The sequence below is a fragment of the Myotis myotis genome, unplaced genomic scaffold (assembly GCF_014108235.1).
Source record: "Myotis myotis isolate mMyoMyo1 unplaced genomic scaffold, mMyoMyo1.p scaffold_m19_p_10, whole genome shotgun sequence".
Lineage (NCBI taxonomy): Eukaryota > Metazoa > Chordata > Mammalia > Chiroptera > Vespertilionidae > Myotis > Myotis myotis.
Window position 1 is genome coordinate 49306992 of NW_023416314.1, and position 22048 is coordinate 49329039.

Below are 22048 nucleotides of genomic sequence, written 5' to 3' on the forward strand. Positions count from 1 at the left end.
AGGAGTAAATGCAGCAGGACATGGCATTTGTTGGGTATGGTGACGAGGGAGAGAGAGGTTTCAAGGATGAAAGAACTACCTGCTAGCAGTATTTGATCTGTGAGGGAAGCAGCAGGAGTCAAGACTAGAAAAGCATGTGGGTACCACCAGTATTGAAAAACATCTTTATTGCCCACAAAAAAACAAAAGTAGATAATCCGTTACTGTGTCAGTTGTCTAGAGCAGCATGATATGACGGCTAAGAAAAAGGGCTTCAGCATTAGAAGATCTGGATTCCTTAGTTGGCAATTGTGTGTCCTTAAATAGAGTCCTTGTCTGTCAGAGGAGGGGGGATGTAGCACTTGCTCATAGAATTCTGTTATATCATACGAGACAATACGAATACGTGGAAAGCATTTAATATGGAGTACATGTGTACTAAGTAGTGGATATATGTTGGCTATTATTATGTGACTTTTCATTCATCCAGCAAATATTCATTCAATGACTATTGTGTGCCAGGTTAGTTACTGGGGAATGTGGTCCCTGTTCTTCAAGAACTTGCAGCCCACTGGATGTGATGGGCATTTTTTAAAACTCATACAAATGTATATGTACTTACAGATGGTATAGACTGCTGTGATAGGAAAATGACAAATCCTGTGGGACTTTATTCTTTAGTCAGCGACCATACACTTAGAGGCCTGAACCGTAAGGGAAGCTAAGTGGGCGAGGCAGCCTGATAGAGAGTGGGAACGAGACCCACGGCAAACTGGCCGAGGCTCTCAAATTTAAAATCTTTGAAAACACTGAGCTGGACTAACGAAACACTCATGTAGCAGAGTCAGAGAAGCATTTTGAAGGGGAAAGTTGGGTTAGATTTGCTTTTAGAAAGTTTCTTCTGAGAGTGGCGTGGGGGATGGAGAGAGTGAGGAGAGGAGTGAGGCAGGGTCCAGTGGGGAGGGGCTGCCATGATCTGGGCTAGAGGACTCACGGTCTGAACGGAGGCTGAGAGTGGGCGTGAGGAGGAGAGAGATGGACTGGAGCCACTCTACTCAAGAGGGGAGGCAGATATTCCAAAATACATTTTGAAAAGTAAAGCCTCCATAAATTAAAAGAAGGATCCTTTGACATGATGCTACCACTGTTCCTTTACTCAGCATATATTTTACTGATCCAGGCACTGCTGGTTAAAAGTGGCGAGCAAGGCACTCACGAAACATATCTATCATTGGCTTTCATGAAAGAAATTTAATAAAAGTTTAGGAATAAGATAGGAGACAGTTCTTAGGATAAATGACTGCCTCATGGGACAGGATTGTAGGAAATTGTTATAAAGAAGTCAACTGCCGCCCACCCCCTCTCCCCAAAGCTCACACTAATTCTCTGGTCTCTCTGGGGCTCAGATTACGTGTGAGACCCTTTCTGTAAGGTCCTTCCTACATATGGTAACTCGGATGGGTTTCAGATCCAACCCAGAATATCCTGAATTCCTGCTAGAGGGGCAACGTGAGGCTGTTGGACTTTAGACTGTTCCTCTCCAAGGAAATCAGAGTCATCACAGCACAGGTGGAATATGCTTTCATCCATGTGGTGTTTTTATTTATATATGTGTACATATACTTTTTTTTTAACAGGTGGTTACAAACAGGGATACACAAGAAACTCTCCTCTGCATGGCCTGTGTATTTGAAGTTTCAAATAGTGAACATGGAGCACAGCATCATATTTACAGGCTTGTAAAGGACTGAACATGGTTATTTATATATATAGATATCTGTATATACACACACACACACATATGTGCACACACACACACTCTCCATTTTCGAACGACTGACTGTAAACCTCCCCGTGCAGGGGCGGTGCCCTGGCCCTGCGGTCACCCTACTTTTCTAAGTCCTGTTTGAGTGAAGTCATTTTTCCATGTGTTCATACTATCATCGTAGCTGTGAAGTTCTGGTACAGTTGTAAAAAGAGAAATCGAGTTGTTCCTCTGTGTCCCTCAGATCTGCAGCCCACAGTTCCTCGGGAAAGGTGAACCCTAGAACCCGTCTCTGCCCACAGAGGCCTATTTCTAATTGTGGTAAAAAATATTCAGACAGAGCATTTGCCGTGGGACATTTACAGCCTTTATACAAATGTATTTAGTTCTTTTTTTTTCCAACATAAAATTCTTGTTTTAAGATACAAGTAAAATTAATCTTTAAATATAAATGTAAATTTAGTATACAACACTAAGAATCTTTAGACTTATCTTTGTAACTAATTAGGGTGGAAGTTATGAAAGAATGTAATTCACTAAATTATTTTTTAAATGAAACTTTTATTTCATTTTGAAACCAAATGTTAAAATAATAGCCTTAAGAAATGCTTGGTAGAAATATCCTAATGAGAAAAATTTGTACTTTTTTCACAAGGTTAAAACTAATCTCCTAATCCATTAAACGCTTGAACAGGTATTACAAAGGAAGAAAACTTCACCCCTTATCCTTAACATATATAGTATATTTAAAAATATAAAATTGTATTGTTACTAATGTGATGATTGATTATTTAATGAAAAAGAAAAGATGGCTCTTTTTGCAATAAGTAGATAAATACTGAAAATCTAAACTTACAATGTTTATAGTCTTGTGTGTGCAGTTATATTTTATATGGACAACCAAATTTTTTTATTAAGATGAGTATTTGAACCACTGAAATTTAATAACAAAAAATTTTAATTGGCATGAATACTGCACTGTGAGCTACAAAGTATAGAAAATCCTGTGGCTGGGAAAAAATTGCATCAACCAAACAAGGAAAAGGCTCATCAGTTTTAGCATCTCTGCTCCCCCGAAATTGGCAAGCATCCTCACTAGCCTGTGGATAAATTGTTTATTTCTGGTGATCCAATAGGCCTATTAACCTGCTATAACTATATGTATATGTATGTGTTTGTGAATACATATACATATATAGCTATTCATCACGTATTTATTGCACACCTAGTTAGTGCCACTAAGTTTGCTAGGTGCTGATATGTATGTATATTTCAATCTGTCTCTATAGACCTAGATATATTCTCTAAGGACATCCATTTTCTTCTCTCTCAATAAGTCACAGTTCTTGTTTGACCGAGGTTTAAGAGGCCCACCTTATTTATCTCTGACCTTTCAAACAGGCTCAAGTGGGAGGTTCTCTTCTCAGGAGAGATTCAACTGATCAACCCAGATATTCCAAAGCGTGGCCCAGGCAGACTTGGTGTGATGTAGCCATATGCATCTCTTTCCACCGGGCTTCGTTGGTAAACACCCACAAGGACACACCCCCAACTTCCCAGAAGAAAGTGACATTTCTGTAAATGTTGGGAACATGCTAACACAACAGAATGTGAAATAAGTTTTCTAAGATGTGAAACATATCAAGACTTTTTCATCAAGCCAGAAAATAACAGCTTTGTTCTGCCCCATCAAGTAACTTATATACCCCCTCCCTGTCTCCCTGTCCGCTCTGACCCTGCTTGCACACTGGTTAGGATCTGGTGGTCTTGAGCATGAGGGTGTGCCGGACTGGTGACCAGCAGAACACTGGGCCACACCTGGCCTCTTCCAAACTCATACCACTGGTTCACTGGAAGACCAGAGGAGAAAGTGCAAAACCTTCCCCATTTGGAGTGCACACCCCTTAAGGAAACCAGTAGGAGGGCGCCCATCTTCTCTCCAGAAAGAGACTGACGGCCTTTTGTCCCCTGCTTCCCAGTGGGCCCTTGAAGGATTGCCCCGTTGTCTGCTCTTCCTTCGGGTCTTCAGCCCAAGCATTGAAACTTCTTCTGTTGGTCATCCATCCGAGGGATGTTGCTTTTGCTCCTGTCTCTTGTATTTTCCCTCAAGGGAACCCCCACGCTTATAAGAGCAGGACCCCAGAACTAAAGGCGTGCACGTGATGCACGTGGCTTAAAGCCAGGTCATCCCAGAGCTCCAGGGAGAGAGGTAGCAAAATGGACCCCAGGAGACCCGCTAGAGGGTAGTTCTCTTGGCTGCAGAGAAGGGCATCCCTGGTCACTGACTCCGGGTCAGGCCCGGCCTCTGCTGCTTTACCGCCAGGGGCCTCCTCCAAACCCTTTTGTAGTTGAATTTGGGGGGCTTACATAAACAATCCTGAGGCTTACTTTTTGCTCTTAAATCTTTCTTCTTATATCTTTTGCTCTGAGATGCTTTAAAGTTATTTCTTGTCTTATTCTTCTCAAGTTTTCTCCAGGGCAGATCTTTCCCTATCGTATCCACAGGACCGGTCACCCAAACCCTCGGCCCTCTCTCCATCTCTCCCAGATTAGACCCTGGGTGGCATTTGTGTAAGATCTAATCTGAGTCTGTCTTTGGCCTTTTGCCCTTCATGGCCGTCCTCTCCCTCTGTTGGAAAGCTCGCTGCACTGCAAAGCAGTCTTTCCAGAGCATGGCCCTCACTGCTCTCCCCCCTGGTGACTCTGCTGCCAGGTGTGATTCAGAGACATTGCGTGCTTTCTCTTTGGACAGTTGGAGGCCAAATTGTCACTCCTAAGCAGGGGGTAGCTGAGGAACCAGCTGCTGGTCTGTTGCCATTCTTTTCCACCTACGAAAAATCATGACTTCTTCAAAAACATGTCCCAGGAGTCCAAAATGTCCAAACTGCCCGAGACCAGTGTCAACCTCAACATTGTTGACGTTTCATACCAGGTAATCCTTTATCCTTTATTGTGCAGGGATGTTCTGTGCATAGAGGAGGTGTTGCAGCACCCCTGGCCTCTGCTCACTAGGTACCAGTAGCACCTCTTCCCTCAGTTGTCACAACCCAGAATGTCTTCAGCCATCACCAAGGTCCCATGGGCACAGAGTCACCCCTAATTGAGAATCACTGCCCTAAACTTCACAGGTCCCACATACCATATTTTACCCTGCGATAATACCTCTCCTTGCGTCAGATGTCAGGAGGCAGGTAGAAATATTATACAAGTGACATTGTGTCCATGCTTCTTCCCGTTTCAGAACTTCTATTTCACACGTCTCTTTTACCACAAGCATTTATGCTTCTACTATTGGTCACCCATCTTAGGGATGTTGCTTCTGTCTCTTGCATTCTTTCCCTCCTGCCAGGGGAAGCGGGGAACAGCTGGTCACGATCATCCCAGCAATCAAAGAGCATTTCTAATTTGATCTTCAGTCCTTAGTTTACCGGATTTAGAAGACACACAGCTATTTTCACTATTTCTCATAAGCTTGTGGGTCTCATTATCAAACCTTCCATCGTTTGGGTAGATTTCCTCTGGTCTTCTGCTTTTCTGCCTGTTTGTATCTGCAGAAGCTTTGGGAACGTGTCTTTTCACCTTCAGGGATGGAGGAGAGGGGCTCCATTCCGGGAGGGGGCTGATAGAAGCTCTTGTTTACTGAGCTAAAGGAGAGCACAGTCTACTCGCCTTCTCTGTGTGGATGAGGAAGGTGAGGCTCAGCGTGGCCAGTGACAGAATAAGGGTGAGGCTCTCACACTCCTGCCACTTACTCCTCGGCCTCTTCTGGTGGAAGTTGTTCCTCTTTGGTGCTCATGCCTCAACGACCCCCACAGACGTGTGGACGGGGTCCCTTCAGAAGAGAGGGGGAGGAAGAAAGCCGCTGCCAGAGCCACAGCATTGTCCCCAGGCGCCAGCTGCTTCCCATGTGGGCAGGTCAGACAAGACCCTGATGGGGTAGTCGGAGGTCACCACAAGCAGATAGGCAAGCTGATGAGCCTTTTTGCTTCCTCTGAGTTCAGTGCCCCTGCCACAGGCTCAAAGTTCCCATGGCTAAGCATCCCGGCAGCCAAGTCCCGCACTCAGGCCAGCTAAAGCGCAGGCCCCGTTCCAAGCACTTGGTAGGCAAGTCCCCAGGTGACTTGAAAAACCCAAGTCTTTAGGTTTCAATACTGTAGTGGCTTCAGCAGTTTGTTTTTGTATAACCATAAATTACTTCAGTCACGAGACGACAGTCAGTTTTACAAACCAGGTACATATCATTGGTATGATTTTGTATATGCTCTGGTACACTGCCCCTGTCCTGACGAAGGGAGAACCAGTCTCGTTGGTCCGTGTTCTCACCGGTGACCTTGAGAGGACATGTCTGCACCGCTCACGTCTTTATGTTGCTGTGTCTGCGGCAAAGCCCTCTCGTTTCTGAAAAGCCTTAAATCTTTGAGATGTCGCGTGGAGGGTGTGCAGTGCAAAAGGCTGCCTCGGAACTGTGAGCCCTTTTGTAAGCTGGAAGCATTTCTCTTACTACTGTTACTCTTTTTAGGAAGTTTTAAATTCAGAGCTGCCAAAGCGTTCCAGTAAGCAGTGCCTTAGTGATACATTAGTCGCGCCACCAGCCTTGTCTTACACCTGTTCTCAGTGCCCATTGACGAATTGGCCCCATGTTTAAAACAGAACAAGCAAAAATTGTTTCCCTTTTGTTTATTAAGCCCATTTTTCTCCAGTTCTACAAGAAACTGACTACTTGGTCTACAATCGGAAACTGAACGTAAGTCAGTCCTCTGACCAGACTCTCAAATGTAGATACCAAAACGAAAGGTTTTTGCAATTTCATAGTTGACTATGAAAAGCAAATTGTACTTTTTAATGTTGCCTTTTAAATTCACGACCAAATAACTTAGCTATTTGTGAGTCTTCTGCACTCCAGCATGAAAGTGCCTTTGGTTTGAGATTCCAGCTTAGAAAAGTGCTGCCATAATAACGATCACTTGTAGAGAGACCAAAAATATATTGAGATCACCGTAATGCCTTTGGTTTACCGGGATGAGTAACCAGCCACAGGCCTCTGTCCGCAAGAGCACGACGTGGACCCCGCCCGCTGGGAGTCTGCCGTGGGAGAGCCCCTGCCGCCGCCCACCAGGAGCACGCTGCTGCAGGAGCGACCCAGAAACTGCTGTGTTTGCGTGTGCCACTGACCCTGGTGTCATCTCCACTCGCCACCCAGCCCTGCACCCCCGAGAGGGAGCGTCCACACCAACAGCAGACTCTCGGCCAGCGGATAGATTCCGTGTCCGTCTCTGCGGAGGCTTTCTCGTCCATTCAGACGACCGTGCGCACTTGTGTGTTTTACACAACGGTACCATTTTGCAAGTTGGAAGCCTCAAACTGAGATGACAGTGCAGAACAAAAGTGAGTTAGGGTCATGACAAGTGAAGTGTTCTTAGGGCAAAAATATTGACTCCAAGTGTCTTGTCTGAGAAACTTCCAAAGAGCACCATTCACAATTCGGCGTTTTCAAAGAAGGTTCCAGAAAGGGGCCATATTGGCTTTTATCAAAACCTTGTGTACATTGGGAAAGCTGATAGAGGTGAGGAAGAGGAGGGAGAAGGACAAGAAGGCAAACACACTAGCCAAACAAGGTAAAAAGATGTTTCTTTATCAGTCTAGACTTAAAAATGACATCAGACGTCTTTGAAAGTTAGCCTCTGAACTCTCAATGCATGTGTTCCGTCTGTCTCTGCCTGGTGTCTTTAAGAATATACCCTCTCTGGGCTCCGAAATTTCAGGAGTGCTTTCTTTCCACCAAGTTGTATTTCTAGAAATTTCTACAAGGAGAAAATCAAATGAAAAGGAAAATTACTCACCACAGATTCTAGCTAGCTGCTTGAATTCAGGCCTCCCTGTCATTGTACTTACACCAAGAGCCTGGAAGAAGTTAGTCAAATCCCCATTCCCTCTTCTCTTTTCAAGTGTCACTGCGCTTTGTTTGGCAATAGTTTTCTCTCAGAAACTCATTGCTTAGACTGTTCAGAATGAAGGTTTTGTGCTTAAAATGTATTGCATCGCAAGGGATAGTGTCACCGAAATCATGCACCATTAAATAAGATGAAATATTTGTATTTATTGTCCAACTTCTTAAGCCGTAACTTGCTTAATTCTCTGTGAATCTGCATTTGCGTTGAGTCAATCACATGCCACACTACATGTTAGTATTGGAAACGGCATTCATGTTCCCCCCCCTCATTCATCCTTCAGTGGGGTCCGATTCCAGTGGGTCCCACTGGTCCGGTTGGCCCTCTTTCCTCTGGCTCCCGCCATGAGATCATTTCCCCTTCCCCTTTCTCTAAGAGAAGCTGAAAGAATCGAGGCATAAATCAATTGGAAACCAGTCTCTGATTTCCTTTCCCATTTTTTTGCATCAGCCATTCTTTTGTGATTAGTTTCACTGTGTAAATTAGGTACTAACTGCACTTCTTTAAAAACAATCTCCCTGTTACCTCCTTGAAAGATTCACTTCTGTAGGCCTTTCTTCAATAGGCTCATGACTGCAGATAAAGAAAAGCTAAAAACAAAAACAGTACGTGCCTGAAAAACAACAACAAAAACATTTTTGTAACATTGAAAAAAAGAAACCTGAATAGCCTTTAATTCTTTAATATGCTTACATGTTATGTAAATCGGTTTTTGCCACGTGTGTTTGTTCACATTCTAAATGACTTAATGGGATTCTCACAGTCTGTGTCTTCATGTCACGTGTATAAAATGGGCTTGTGACGTAAGCGTTTCATCTGGTCAGTGGTCCCTTTGATATTGTACTGCTGCTGGGAGTGGGCTGTGGAACCTGCCTTCGGTGCTAAGGTTCCTCTTGGGGAGATCGAAGAGATTGGGGGGTGGGGGTGGGCAAATTCTCACACACATTTTCGTAACCTATTTGCAGAAACTCTGAAAAGGCGTTTGGTTAAACCTCTTGGCAGTACAGTATTCTCGTATTTGTTAATGTCTGTGTTTAGGTACTGGTACCTTTTTGTTTAAAAATGTTCTAAGTGTTGGCTTTAAAGTGAATTTATCTTTAGTATGATAGTTATATGAAAATTATAGGGTTTGTGTGCAGAGAATTTTTTTATAAAGTGCTTTGTAAAAAAAAAAAAAATTTATTATAGCTTTCGCGGTACATATGTGTGATAACTTTAATATCCATGACAGTTAAGTGCAATTATTTCATCACTCTAAAAATGCTATTTTTGTGTCAGTTCCTGCAGGTGTTTTCATGTCTTTGCAAAGTGACACATTTTGATGCCTTCTTGATAAAGTGGTAGACATTTTGTAGCTTTCTAGAAACTTTGTATTCATACAGTATCAATGAAAAATAAAGAAAATGAAAGTGTGGGTCACCTTTTTTATCTGCAAAAGTGTATGTTGTTGAAAATGAACTATGCTTTCTGTGTTGTGGGTGCTCATCGGAAGGACGGAGAGGAGAAGGTTGAGAGCACGCGTTCTTGACAGTGCCCACCAGGCTCAGTATTGGGATGTCAGGTGTTATGTCTAGCCAGGTTTCTTTTTTAAAAAAATGTTTTTATGGATTTGAGAGAGAGAGAGAGAGAGAGAGAGAGAGAGAGAGAGAGAGAAAGGGAGAAGATAGAAACATTCACAAGAGAAACATCCACTGACTACCTCCTGCACACCCCCTACTGGGGGTCAGAGCCCGCAACCCAGGCGTGTGCCCTGACCAGGAAATGAACCATGACCTCTTGCTTCCTAGGTTGACACTCAACCCCTGAGCCATACTGGCTGGACTAACCATGTTACTTTTTTTTTTTTTTTTTTTTGCAACAGAGATCAGCTTTTATTGAATGTGTTACAAAAGAGGTTTAGTCAAAAAAAAAAAAAAAAAGCCTATGTCATCATCAGACTCCTCAGATTCTTCTTTCTTTGCTTCCACTTCTTTCTCAGCTGGGGCAGCAGCGGTGGAGGGGCAGGACCTCCTGCTGGGGCAGCACTAGCTGCAGGGGCAGGTCCACCAGCCCCTACATTGCAGATGAGACTCCCAATGTTGACATTGGCCAGAGCCTTTGCAAATGTTGGCCGCAAAGGTTCAACATTTACACCAGCTGCTTTAATGAAGGCATTGATCTTATCCTCTGTCACCGTCACTCCATCGTCATGCAGGATAAGGGCCGAGTAGATGCAGGTGAGCTACGAGCACCTTACCAGCAGCTGGGGAAAGGGGCTAGCCATGTTTCTTTAAAACATCTACAAGTCAGTCCATCTGTCTGCCTGTCTCTCTCTTGCTTCAATAAAATTGACATAAGTTTTGCAAAAGAGCTCATCTGTGGATCCCAGGCAACTCTGAGAAACCCTGTCCCATGTTCCATGGTACCAGAGCAGGGCCTTGACGAACCTAAAGGCACACCAGCTCAGCCATTGAGCATTTGTTATTTGTTATTGCGAACCCAACTTGCTGGGCGTATTCCAGGAGCCAGGGGCAGAGCTGACAGTGGGGCACAGAGGTAAATACAGCATGGCTCTTGCCTGCCTGGTGCTTAATTCTCAGTAGTTGGGCTACATATTGCGCTGTAACCCCGGGCCCTGTCCTCAGCGTCACCATGGGATTTGTGATTCGGGCATGTAACACACGTGTATAAAGACACCCTGGCTTTACTGAGTTTTGACTATATGCTGAGCAGTGGGCCAAGTGTATTGGTCTGAAGTGTGTATGTTGTTTCTTTTGATTTTCAGAATAATCCCAATGACAGTGACATTACTACTCCCAAACTGAGGCTCTGAAAGGATAGGTCATCCGAAGTCATGACTAGAGAGTGGTGGAGCCTTCAGTAGGCCACCCTGACTCTTCAGCCTGGACTCCTGGCCCCTGCATTTGGGCTCACGAGACTCTGTGGAAGCAGGCGGGGTTGAAATCTGGATGGAGGAAGGGGACGACTTTCTTAAACAAAGATGACCTTGGGCTGTTGACAGTGGGACCAAATGCATCCTGGGATCCTAAAGGATCCTCAGGGGGTCTTGCTTCTCCCCATTTCTTTGAAATCTCAAGGGAAAGCCTGCCTCAAGTCCTGAGAGGCACTGATGGGAGTGGGAACAGAGAAGAAATAACATTCCAGCTCCTTTGAAGAGACACTTTCAGCAAGCCACTGTTTGAGAGGCATGCAGCTGTCCAGTGTGCTGCATGGGGCAGAGGGAGGGGGCTGTGGAGCCTTTGGCTGAGGCCTTATTAAAAGGAAGGCACCTGCATACGCACTAGTCACTATTTCCTTTAACCCACATGATGCTGAATAAAGAAATCATTTCCTATAAGGAAACTGAGGCCCAGAGAGGGGTCATAAAAGCTGGTAAGTGGCCAGAATTTAGAGCTGGTAGACTTCCTGCCTTGCCGTCCTGGCTCCGGCGCTGGCCGCGTGGCACCTTCCCCTCCAGCTCCTCCGCTAAAGCACAGTGCTTCCATCCTTCGAAGCATCCTTTGTTAGCAACCGTGGTTCCAGCCATCTGAGTTCAGCAAAGGGAGAGACAGCCTCGGTAAACTAACATCATTGAGTAGAGACATCGAAGGAGTGAAGGGAAGGGTGCGTAAAGCCTTCTAGTGAAACTAGGGGACAGGCACCTTGGCGGGGAACCCTGGCCATTTCCTCCTGCCTCAGTGCCACAGGGGACTAATAAGCACAATTACCAACTTACTAAACGCCAAACTCGCTGTTGGGTAGTCAGTGAGCAACTGATACCATCCCAGGAAAGCAGTGTTCTATAGGCCTGTGAAGCCACAGACTTTCTCAAGCTGCCTTGGAAGACACTTCCCTGTTTAATGCCCACGCGTCACGTTAGTCTAGGTCAGTGGTCGGCAAACCGCAGCTCGCGAGCCACATGCGGCTCTTTGGCCCCTTCAGTGTGGCTCTTCCACAAAATACCACGTGCGGGCGCACACATACAGTGCGAAGTTGACTTAAAACTTTAAAGTTTACTAAGTTAATTTTAGGGAACGCTGTGGAGTGAAAGAAGATGTAGTGTCGAGGATTGAGAAAGGTAGGTTTGCCGGGGTCCAACCCCAGCAGGTCCAGGGGTCCCCAAAGGTGTGGACAGAGTTGGCGAAGAAGGAATGACACGGAGACAGCATTCAGTTGATCAGCAGCCTAGCCAGGATCTCTAGCCAAGTTCTGATCAGGATCTCCAGCGAAGTTCTGGTTCAGGATCTCCAGCCAGGTTCTGTGTCCAGTTGTCTTGCTAGGTTCTCCAGGTTCTCCAGCCAGGTTCTGTAGCCATGTTCCCTTGCTAGGTTCTCCAGCCAGGTTCTGTCCAGGTTCTCCAGCCAGGTTCAGTCACCAGGTTCTAGTCAGGTTCTCTTGCCAATTTCTGTAGTCAGGTTCAGTCCAGGATCTTTTGCCATGTTCTCTCGCTAGGTTCTGTCTCTAGGTTCTGAGGCCAGTTTCTGTCCAGGATCTTTTGCCATGTTCTCTCCAGCGAAGTTCTTCTGTCTCTAGAGAACGTTCTGTGTAGGTTCTGTGCCTAGGTTCTTTCTCTCTTCGTTCTGTCTTCTTACATCTGTATTTATACCAGTTGATTCCAATCCTATCAATCTCTATTTCAAAGGTTAGGGCGTTTCATATCTCCATTCCAGGGAGTAAAGATTATGTAGCTTAAGCATGATTGTTCGTAGTTAAAGTGATTAATTACCCACCTGGCACTTAGTTAAGAGGTTTTATTCCCTCCCTAACTTCAGGGGAAAATCCCTACCTGGGGAAACCACCTTTCTCAGAGACCTTGGTTAAAACACATAGTGCCAAGAAGGTGAGCAAACATATTAAGAACAGTATGCCATATATGCCAGGTCCCTTGAAACAGCAAGCATGGACCGGCTCCCGACAAATTCCCCCTTTTTTATTTTTTAAAAGCGGGCATTAAAAAGAAAACCCTGAAATGCTCTCTTGTATCCATTTTAAGAGTAGGATTGGCGCTTTCCGCTATTACCTGAGTCCTGATCTATCACCCCAGGGAGAGCTTGCCAATCCTGCACTTTCCCGGGGTGGAAAGGCTGCAGTGGGGTTAAGGATAAGGCTCCTTAGGCCTACCTTCTCCCATGCCTTTACATTTACCTTTCCTTCCTCAGAAAAGCATGGACATACTTCTTGTATAAAACGTTCTGTCTGACTGGGAGTAACCTTAATTCCTCTGCTAGCAAGCATATGTGTTAAAAGATCAATACAGAGTCATTTCTTTAGACTCAGTATGGCACATCTTCTTAATCTAAAGATCAATACAGAGTCTTCTTTCTTTGGACTCAGTATGGCACATCTTCTCAATCTAAGTTCTGTACTATCCACCTTCTTACCCTACTTATCCTCTATAGGGGGGTCTGCAGTACCCTGGTGGAGTCCTATCCGTCCCGAGTGTGGGGTTCTCAATGGGGAGGGCTTACCTAGGGGAATCCTGTTCCAGGGGTTCCCAAAGGTGTGGACGGAGTCGGCAAAGACTATCCACCCTCTTCCTATGGTGGAGTCCTATCCGTCCCGAGTGCGGGGCGCTTACCTAGGGGTCCCTGTTCGGGTGCCAGATGCCGGGGTCCAACCCCAGCAGGTCCAGGGGTCCCCAAAGGTGTGGATGGAGTCGGCAAAGAAGGAAGAACACGGAGACAGTGTTCAGTTGATCAGCAGCCTAGCCAGGATCTCTAGCCAGGATCTCCAGCCAAGTTCTGGTCTGGATCTCCAGCGAAGTTCTGCTTAGGATCTCCTGCCAGGGTCTGTGTCTATGTTCTCTTGCTAGGTTCTGTCTCTAGGTTCTGAGGCCAGTTTCTATCCAGGAACTTTTGCCATGTTCTCTCCAGCGAAGTTCTTCTGTCTCTAGAGAACGTTCTGTGTAGGTTCTGTGCCTAGGTTCTGTCTCTCTTGGTTCTGACTTCTTACATCTGTATTTATACCAGTTGATTCCAATCCTATCAATCTCTATTTCAAAGGTTAGGGCATTTCTTATCTCCATTCCAGGGAGTAAAGATTATGTAGCTTAAGCATGATTGTTCGTAGTTAAAGTGATTAATTACCCACCTGGCACTTAGTTAAGAGGTTTTATTCCCTCCCTAACTTCAGGGGAAAATCCCTACCTGGGGAAACAACCTTTCTCAGAGACCTTGGTTAAAACACATAGTGCCAAGAAGGTGAGCAAACATATTAAGAACAGTATGCCATATATGCCAGGTCCCTTGAAACAGCAAGCATGGACCGGCTCCCGGCATAGGTTGAGATGGTTTGGACATATAGAGGATGAACGAAAGGAGCTAGACGAAGCAAGTATACAAGACGAGTGCGGATGGGAGAGTTGGAAGGGGTCGACCTCAGCGAACGCACCTCAATCAGATTGAGGACGATTTTTAGCAAAGGCCAGCTTAGGAGTACCCTAATTAAGTTAATAACAATGTACCTACCTATATAGTTTAAGTTTAAAACATTTGGCTCTCAAAAGAAATTTCAGTCGTTGTACTGTTGATATTTGGCTCTGTTGACTAATGAGTTTGCCGACCACTGGGCTAGGTGGTAACCAGCAAATAGGCTGCATTTTCTTCAAGCAACAGTCTCCCACTTGCTTTGGCTCCCCAGAGGCTCAGACTTAAAAGTTGTGCTCTGTGCTTATGATAAGGATCAAACTAAAATATAAAGGCACCGGATGATCAAAAACAAAGGATAAAAACTAGACGTGCAAAACACCAAAAGCAAGCCCATGTAGCTATATTATTCTTACACTAGTGTAGCTCAAGGAAGAAATCATTACTGGAGTTCATGAGGATTCCTTCAAAATAAGACAAGATCTCAAAAATGTAGGGCATAGATGATTTCAACAATGTGCTGTTCTAATTTACAAAATACAAAGTAATGAACCCAACAATTGGAGACTCTACATTGTTTTCAAGCACACATGGAATTTTTATATAATATTGACTGTCTGAAACCCAGGGTCTGGCACTGTGGCCTGTGGGCTAAATCTGGCCTGATGCTTGTTTTTGTAAATAAAGTTTTATTGAAATAGCCACTACTATTTGCGTACTTATTGCCATGGCTGTTTTCATGCTACAATAGCAGAGTTAGTTGTAATAGACTCTATAGCCTACAAAACCTAAAATAATTATTACCTGGTCCTTTTTTTTTTTTTAATTACTACCATCCTAAGCCAAAAGGCAAGGTCTTGCTTACAATAATCTTATGATATTGGGTTTCCCTTTCCCAGTGTGTAGATGTATAGAGACTCTGGCAAATGGCTATAGGTCCTTTAGATGGCCTGTGGCAGAGTATCCTTCCCCAGGTGTCCCAGCCTCCCCTTTGATCAATGGGCTCTGGGTCTAAGAACAGACTTAGATCTGAGAAGGGTGAGTGATGGGTGGTGATTTTTTATTGCAGCAGCTGGTGTCTGTTCACCATATTTTATGATGAAAACAGCCAAGGGACATTTTTGATGGGTACCCATCTATCTCACTCCTGTCTCACCGTAGTCTACTAGTTATCTCACAGATCCCTTGGTCGCCATTTCTTGCTACCTATCATGGTAACTGTTATTGTGCCTTTGACAGCTAACTGCTGCCACCTTGCCTCTGCTCTTTCAGAATCCATCATTTCCATTCACACAAGAGAACCCAATTCCATGTCACTATCCCCTGCCATTAACCTTGGCTTGCAAGCCACCACTGAGTGTCTTAGCTGGTGCCCCATTCACTATTGTTTGAGTGAAGGACGTGTCTTCTTGTTCTTCTAGGGCACATGGTCAGGAGGTGGGTCATCCCCGTAGCATTGCCTCTGAGCCTTCTGAGTCCTGCCTCAGTTTCCTGCCGAGACAGTGCCAGACCTCCACTTTATTTAGACCATCATTCCCTCCAAGCTCCCAGGAGCCATTTAGCAGCACATGGTCTGGCTGACACAGGATCAACCCCAGTTGTCTTTGCCTGGATATTAAATCCTGAGTTGTGAAGGTGTGTGTTTCATGCCATTGAGTCAGCTCCGACTCCTGGTGACCCTATGAATGAGTGGTGTCCACACTGTCCTGTCCTCAACAGCCTTGCTCAGCTCCTGTGGGCTCATGCCTACAGCTTCTTTTATGGAGTCAATCCCGCTCATATTTGGTCTTCCTCTTTTTCTGCTGCTTTCTATTTTTCCCAGCATTATTATCTCTTCCGAAGAATCCTGCCTTCTCATGAAATGACAGAAGCAGGACAGTTTCCCCCATCCCTTCTAGAAAAGAAATCTGCATGGCCAGTAAACGTATGAAAAGATACTTAACTCCATTAGTCATCAGGGAAATGAAAGTTCAAAACCACAATGAGATTTGCCCAACAGATATAAAAATTTAAAATCTGATACTGCCAATGTGAGTAAAGATGTGGAGCATGGAGCTTTCATACTTGCTGGTGGAAGTGTAAATTAGTACAATCCCTTTAGAAAACAATCCAGAGTTACCTAAAAGGTGAACATATTTATAACCTATAACAACAAAATGTATACACAGGTTTATTTCTTGCACAGGTGCTCCAGGGACTTGTCCAGGAATGCTGTGCCTCATTGGCCTGAACCAGCAACAAAAGAATTAAAATATAAATGGACTCATTTACATAATCAACCATGATATGAGCAAAAGAACACTTGAAATATGTACCAATGAGGCTGTTATTTTTTTCATTTCACTTACTTTTTCTCCAACTTTATTGAGGTATAATTTATAATACAGTAAAATTTATTCTAAGTGCATAATTTGTCGAGTTCGGGCAATTGTAAATAGTTACATAATTACACCAATAATCAAGATAGGGAACATATTCATCACCCCAAAAGTTTCCCATACCCCTTTGCACTTAATCCCCTCCCCTGACTTTCAACCTCAGCAAGCTCAGGTCTGCTTTCTGTGCCTGTGAGATTTAGCCTTTTGGAGAACTTAAGTAGAATCATACAGCATATAGTTCTTTGTATTTGATTCTTTTTACTTAGCATAACAGCTTTTCACTTGAGAACGGGTCCCCCTTTTCTGGCTCTTCATATACTAGGTAATTTTAGATTGAGTATATTATTCATGTTAATGTGGAGATTCTCTATTCTGATATTTTTCTCTAATGGGTTATTTCATTTCATTTTAGCGAGCATTTTTCCTGACTGAACTCTAACTCTGTTTCTTGGGTGGAGGCTCCAATCTCTTGCAGACCCTTTGGTCTTTAGCTGAGGTGCTGTGTGTCTGTTCTGTGTATGCATGGTCCAGCGGTCAGCCAGAGGCCTGAGCAGATAGAATTTGGGGAACCCCTCTCTGGCTTCCTCCCTTCCAGGACTCCCTCACATCCCTTTGGCAGCTGTAGTCACCCTGGACTCAATGTTCTATTTTCATGGACCCAAAATATGGCATTTTCCCCCAGCACCACCACTGGCCCATACAATATGGCCTGCACCTGACCCCTGGCTAAAAGCAGCAGAAATGGGGCCTCGTTTTCTGTAAATTCTCTCTCATGTCTGGAGAGCGACTTCCCACCAAAATCTACCTGCTCCTGTTCACTTCCCAGTGCTTCCATTTTTGTTACGTCTATTCAGTAAAATATTTTTTTAAATATATTTTTATTGATTTCAGAGAGAAATGGAGAGGGAGAGAGATAGAAACATCGATGATGAGAAAGAATCATCGATTGGCTGCCTCCTGCACACCCCCCAGTGGAGATTGAGCCCACAACCCAGGCATGTGCCCTTGACCGGAATTGAACCTGGGATCCTTCAGTCCACAGGCCGACGCTCTATCCACGGAGCCAAACAAGCCAGGGCTATTCAGTAAAAGCTTATCCACATATTACTGTAAACAGAAGGCTAACTATGATGTTTTGAGGGCAAATATTAAGATGCTCAGTTTTTAACAGATTTTTTAAAAAATATATTTTTTATTTACTTCAGAGAGGAAGGGAGAGGATGAAAGGGATAGAAACATCAATGATGAAAGAGAATCATTGATCAGCTGCCTCATGCATAACCCCTACTGGGGATCTAAGCCCACAACCTAGGCATATGTCCTGACTGGGAATGGAACTGGTGGCCTCCTGGTTCATAGGCCGATGCTCAACCACTGAGCAACGCCAGCCAGGCAAGATGCTCATATCTTTTTTAAGGTTTTAAGTTCTTGTATGGCCTTCCCAAATTCTGCTGTGAAATCAATATGACATCTAGTGGCTTGGTAAAGCAAGTTAGGAGTGGTTTTAATCCGTTACATCTGGATTTGGGGCTTCCTATCTGTGGAGGTGGAGTGGAGGTCAGTGGTAACAACATTTTAATATTTGATGTTTAAGAAACATTTATTGGAAAGCAGTAACAACTAATAAAGACTTTGACTTCAATCTGCTCATGTAACAAGCAAGCAAGAAAGAGGGAGGGAGGGAAAGGGATGAAAAGGGAAAGGAAGGAAAGAGGAAAGAAAGGGGAGAAAAAGGGGGAGAAGTGTGCAGTGAAGAGAGGAAAGCAGAGTAGAGGAGAAACAATGAGAAGGGGTGATGGCGAGGACATTCCAGGAACAGGGAGCGACACAGATCCCAGAATTAGGAAGTAACCTGACAGAACAAGGAAAAGGGAGTAGCAGGAAATGTGGTTTGCTAAGTGGTCTGGCCTGAGAGAGACCTTTCATGTCATGGGGCAGAATTTAGCTTTTATCCACTAGGCCTCTGGCCATGTGAGTTTGTACTCATCAAGCGTGTCTCTGCTCAGACGCATTCCCTGCCTTCCACCCCCTCCGCAGTGCAGGGGGCCCCACCCCTATTGCTTGTCTTCTCCGGCCTCCTCCTTGGTCAGCTGCTCCAATCAGCGGGGTGTGGCTCAAATCACTGGTAGGTGATTGAGGGTGGGAAGTCGGGAGGAGTCAGGGCTTTGTCCTCCGTCTCTTTCCATTTCAGGAAGAGCAGGGCCTGTGTTTCCTTCATGGCTCTAGCTCCTATGTGAGGTACCCACAGAGTCCCAGCTTCTCCCAGTGATCTGGCCCGTGGATCTGGGAACACCACCTTATCCTTTCGCTCCTCATCCTAAAAGTGGGAGCGGCTTCCTGTTCATCTTGGGCTTTAGCTTCTCCCGCCGTCTCGGTGAAACCATCTCCTTGCATCCAGTGCCCTTTGTTGGAAGCACTTGGAGTGGTTTCCATCTCCTCATTAGTGCCCAAGACACCTCTTCCTGCTCTGGCTTCCCTGGGAAGGGCTTGTCCCCTAGATACTCCTCGCACCTGCTCTACTCCTCGCCGCTGCGCATGGGGATGCACTGAATTGCCGGTGAGCGGGCGACAGCAATTGCTCCACATTCTCACTTGGGCGCATCTCTCCGGGTGGGTGGAATTCGAGAGTGAAGTTTAGCACAGTCTTTATTATAGGTCAGCGCTGTCCTTCAATATAGTCTGTTCTGTAACCAAATTGACCTTGGAATCTCCATCTGTCTAACTCCTGAGTCTGAATTCGTTCCCAGGACGTGGCATGCTTTTCCTCCCCTCCCTCAAATTCCAACAGGAAGCAGGGGAGAGGTGAGATTTGTGCTGCTGCTGCGTTATAGCTAAGGGAAACTGGTCCCCCCAGTCTGGCTTATTAGAAAAGGCCCTTTCCCCCGCCTCCTCTCCCCAAACATGTCCTAGTAACTTTCAGTTCCTCAGGGAACTATTGAGACTATGTGATAGGCCCAGAAGCCTAAAGTCAGGAGCAGGTAATAAGGACAAAAGGCCAGCTTCCTGCACGCCACACCTGCAGCTGCACAGAATTCTGCCCTCAGTAGTGCCCATCACTTGGTCTTAATATTCTGTTGTCACCATCTTGGAGTTCTTAAGAACTCCATTTTTTGCTGGACCCACCCCTCGGATTATGTAGCCGGTCCTGGTACTACCCCTTTCCTGGGGTACACCTTTCAGAATGATTGGGTGAGTCCCGGGCTCCCAAGCTCCTTGGAATTTTAAGGCCAGCAGCAGGGCCAAAGCATCAGGGAGTTCTCCAGATGGACAGCAGAGGGCAGCAAACTGCCACTTAAGAGCTTCTCTCCCTGGAGCACTAGGGGTACCAAGCAGACTTTGGGGAAAGTGTATGTTGGAGGAAGGTGGGTGACCGAAGTAGGGGGCTGTTGGTTGCCTGCTGCTTTTTATCTTTGAAAACCAGAAGCTGCCCTCCTGAGCCCCACCTCGGGCGAGGTGGCCTGGGGCACTGCTACTCCTGTGAAGCTGTCTGTCCGTGAACAGGAGCACTTCCTCAGCCCTGACAGCACACACCCCGGCAGGGACATGCGGCCACGTGCCCTCTCGCTCCTGCTAAGGGCCAGGCCGATGGCACAGAGCCTCCCCTGGGGCCTGGGAGGCCTGCATGGATTGCCTCTAGTCCTTAGAGCACTTTGATGTAGTGTGGCCACCGTCACACAGCTACTAGTATGAAGTGAGAAAATGTGGGTTTGAACCCTGGTCTACCTACGGTCAACAAGGCCTGCTCTTTCCCTAAGTTCATTCCCCCTCCACAAAAGAAAAAAACAGGAAAATACTTTTTTTTTTTTTTTTTTTTTTTGCTTCGCTTTGCCAGTATTATACTCACCCTCTCCGGGCCCAGGAGAAGAAGAAAACTGGCACCCACCCACGGCCTGTGACCTGGGTTACATTCTCATCAGACAGAAAAAGGACTTTTTAAAACTGTTTTTTCCTTTTTACCAACAGCTCCTTCTGCTTCCCTTGAAGCCGTACTGTAAGGAGGAACGCAGCAGCGATTCAAACCCAATGACAGCTGTCTTTGGTGAGCTCTCCTTCGTCCCCAGTCATTTCATAAGTTCCATGTACATGGACTGCATTCAGGAGCCGCCTAGAGGACTTTCAGCCTCCAAAGAGAGGCCCCCAGTGATACTGGTGTCAAAGGAAGACAGAGCTGACATGTTTCGTAGTCCATGGAAATGTGGTACGGAGATTGCAAACGCAAACGCATGCCGGGGTGGGGCAGCCACCACAAACAAGAGAGGCGAGTCAGCTGTGACAGGCAGGACACGTCACTGATGGACAGTCACGACTCAAGGGGCCAGCACTGTGCTTCTCAGCGGCGCCCGGTGCGCAGTGGGTGGACACGGCCCGTGTGCGCGGCTGTGCTCAGCACCTGAAGCAGGACTCACAGCGTCAGGTGGGGACCGCACAGAGCCTGGCACTAGGCAGTGGCTGAGCTGAGGGCTCTAGCATCGCCAGGCCTGGATTCCAACCCTGATCCCACCACGACTGCGGGGTCTTTGGGCCATGCACTCCCTTTCTCTGAGCCTCCACTTCTTTATCGGTCAGGGAGTCCCGACAACAGTAACCATCGTGGTGTGACAAGCCAATAGGAGGGTAGATGCCGTGTTGACCAGACTCACAAATGGAAACTCTCAGGTTATCCCATCCCCTCCACCCCACCCCCAGGCTCAGCCAGGCTTCGAAAGCAGCTTTCTGCTCTCACCAAAGAGCTGCTTCATTGTATGTTGAAATGCCGTCTTCTGTGGTGCTTTAGCGATCTATTTTAACTGAATAAACAACAACAGAATGAGGAAAATGCCCCTATGTTGTCCCTCTGCCTTCTCCGTAGCCTTTTCGGGTGAGGAGAGAACACATCTGGCCCCTTATCTGGCAGAAATACAAGGCCTCGGTCCTCGGCTCCCCCCTCCCCCGCAAGCGGCGCAGGGATCTTGAGTTTAAGCGAGCCCTTTTGCAACGCCCAAAGCATGCCCGGTGGATGTGGGACGGGGTGCCTGCTAGCTTCCCACAGGGTGGGAGCCCCCAAGGGAAGGACTCCACGCAACAAGCCCGCCAAGGACAAAGCCGGGACCCTCCCGTGCTGAGCTGGACTTGGGCCAAGAGGCCTTCTAGCAAAGGAGTACGGGTCCAGGTCCGGCCTGGATCCGCTGACTCCCTGCGGGACAGGGTGCCGGTGAGGCCCCAGCTGGCAAGACCTCTTGCACGGGCTCCTCCAAGAGAGAACCCCCCTCTAACGCCCTCCGGTTTGAACGAAATCTCTCTCTCCAGGACAGCCTTTCTGCACTTCTTTCTTTGCACCTAACAAAGGAGAGAGAACCGAGGAGGTCGCACTTTTGGATTTCCCACATTCTGAATCCGAACTCCAGCACCTGGATCAGCACGGTGCTAGGGAGGGCCAGACGTGGGGGGGGGGGGGGAGGTATGGGGGAGGGGGGGGGGAGTGTGGATGTCGGGCAGCCCACCCAGCTCAGCCACAACACTGGGCCTTGGCTGTGACCCGGATGCCCAATTCTGTCTAAATCTTCTTGGGATAGTAATTAAGCTGCACAGATTTTAAAAGTTGGAGCCAGATTTTAAAGGTGCTTCGTATGTTGTCTTACAACTAAACTAGAAAGA

General features: G+C 46.2%; 1 protein-coding gene across 18 annotated transcripts in view; it reads left to right on the plus strand.

Moving 5' to 3' along the window:
• Positions 1–21720, plus strand: part of TEAD1 (TEA domain transcription factor 1) — a 271877-nt gene extending 250157 nt beyond the window's left edge. For 6 of the 18 annotated variants that reach the window (XM_036325426.1, XM_036325431.1, XM_036325440.1 and 3 more), the window contains one exon: positions 20378–21713. In XM_036325426.1, the coding sequence (XP_036181319.1) occupies positions 20378–20707 (330 nt within the window). In that variant the 3' untranslated portion in view covers positions 20708–21713. Of the gene's footprint in view, positions 1–1616; positions 9116–20377 lie in introns of those variants that run through there. The other 12 variants (XM_036325438.1, XM_036325439.1, XM_036325442.1 and 9 more) reach the window with 5 other exon arrangements.
• The last annotated feature ends 328 nt before the right edge of the window (positions 21721–22048 follow it).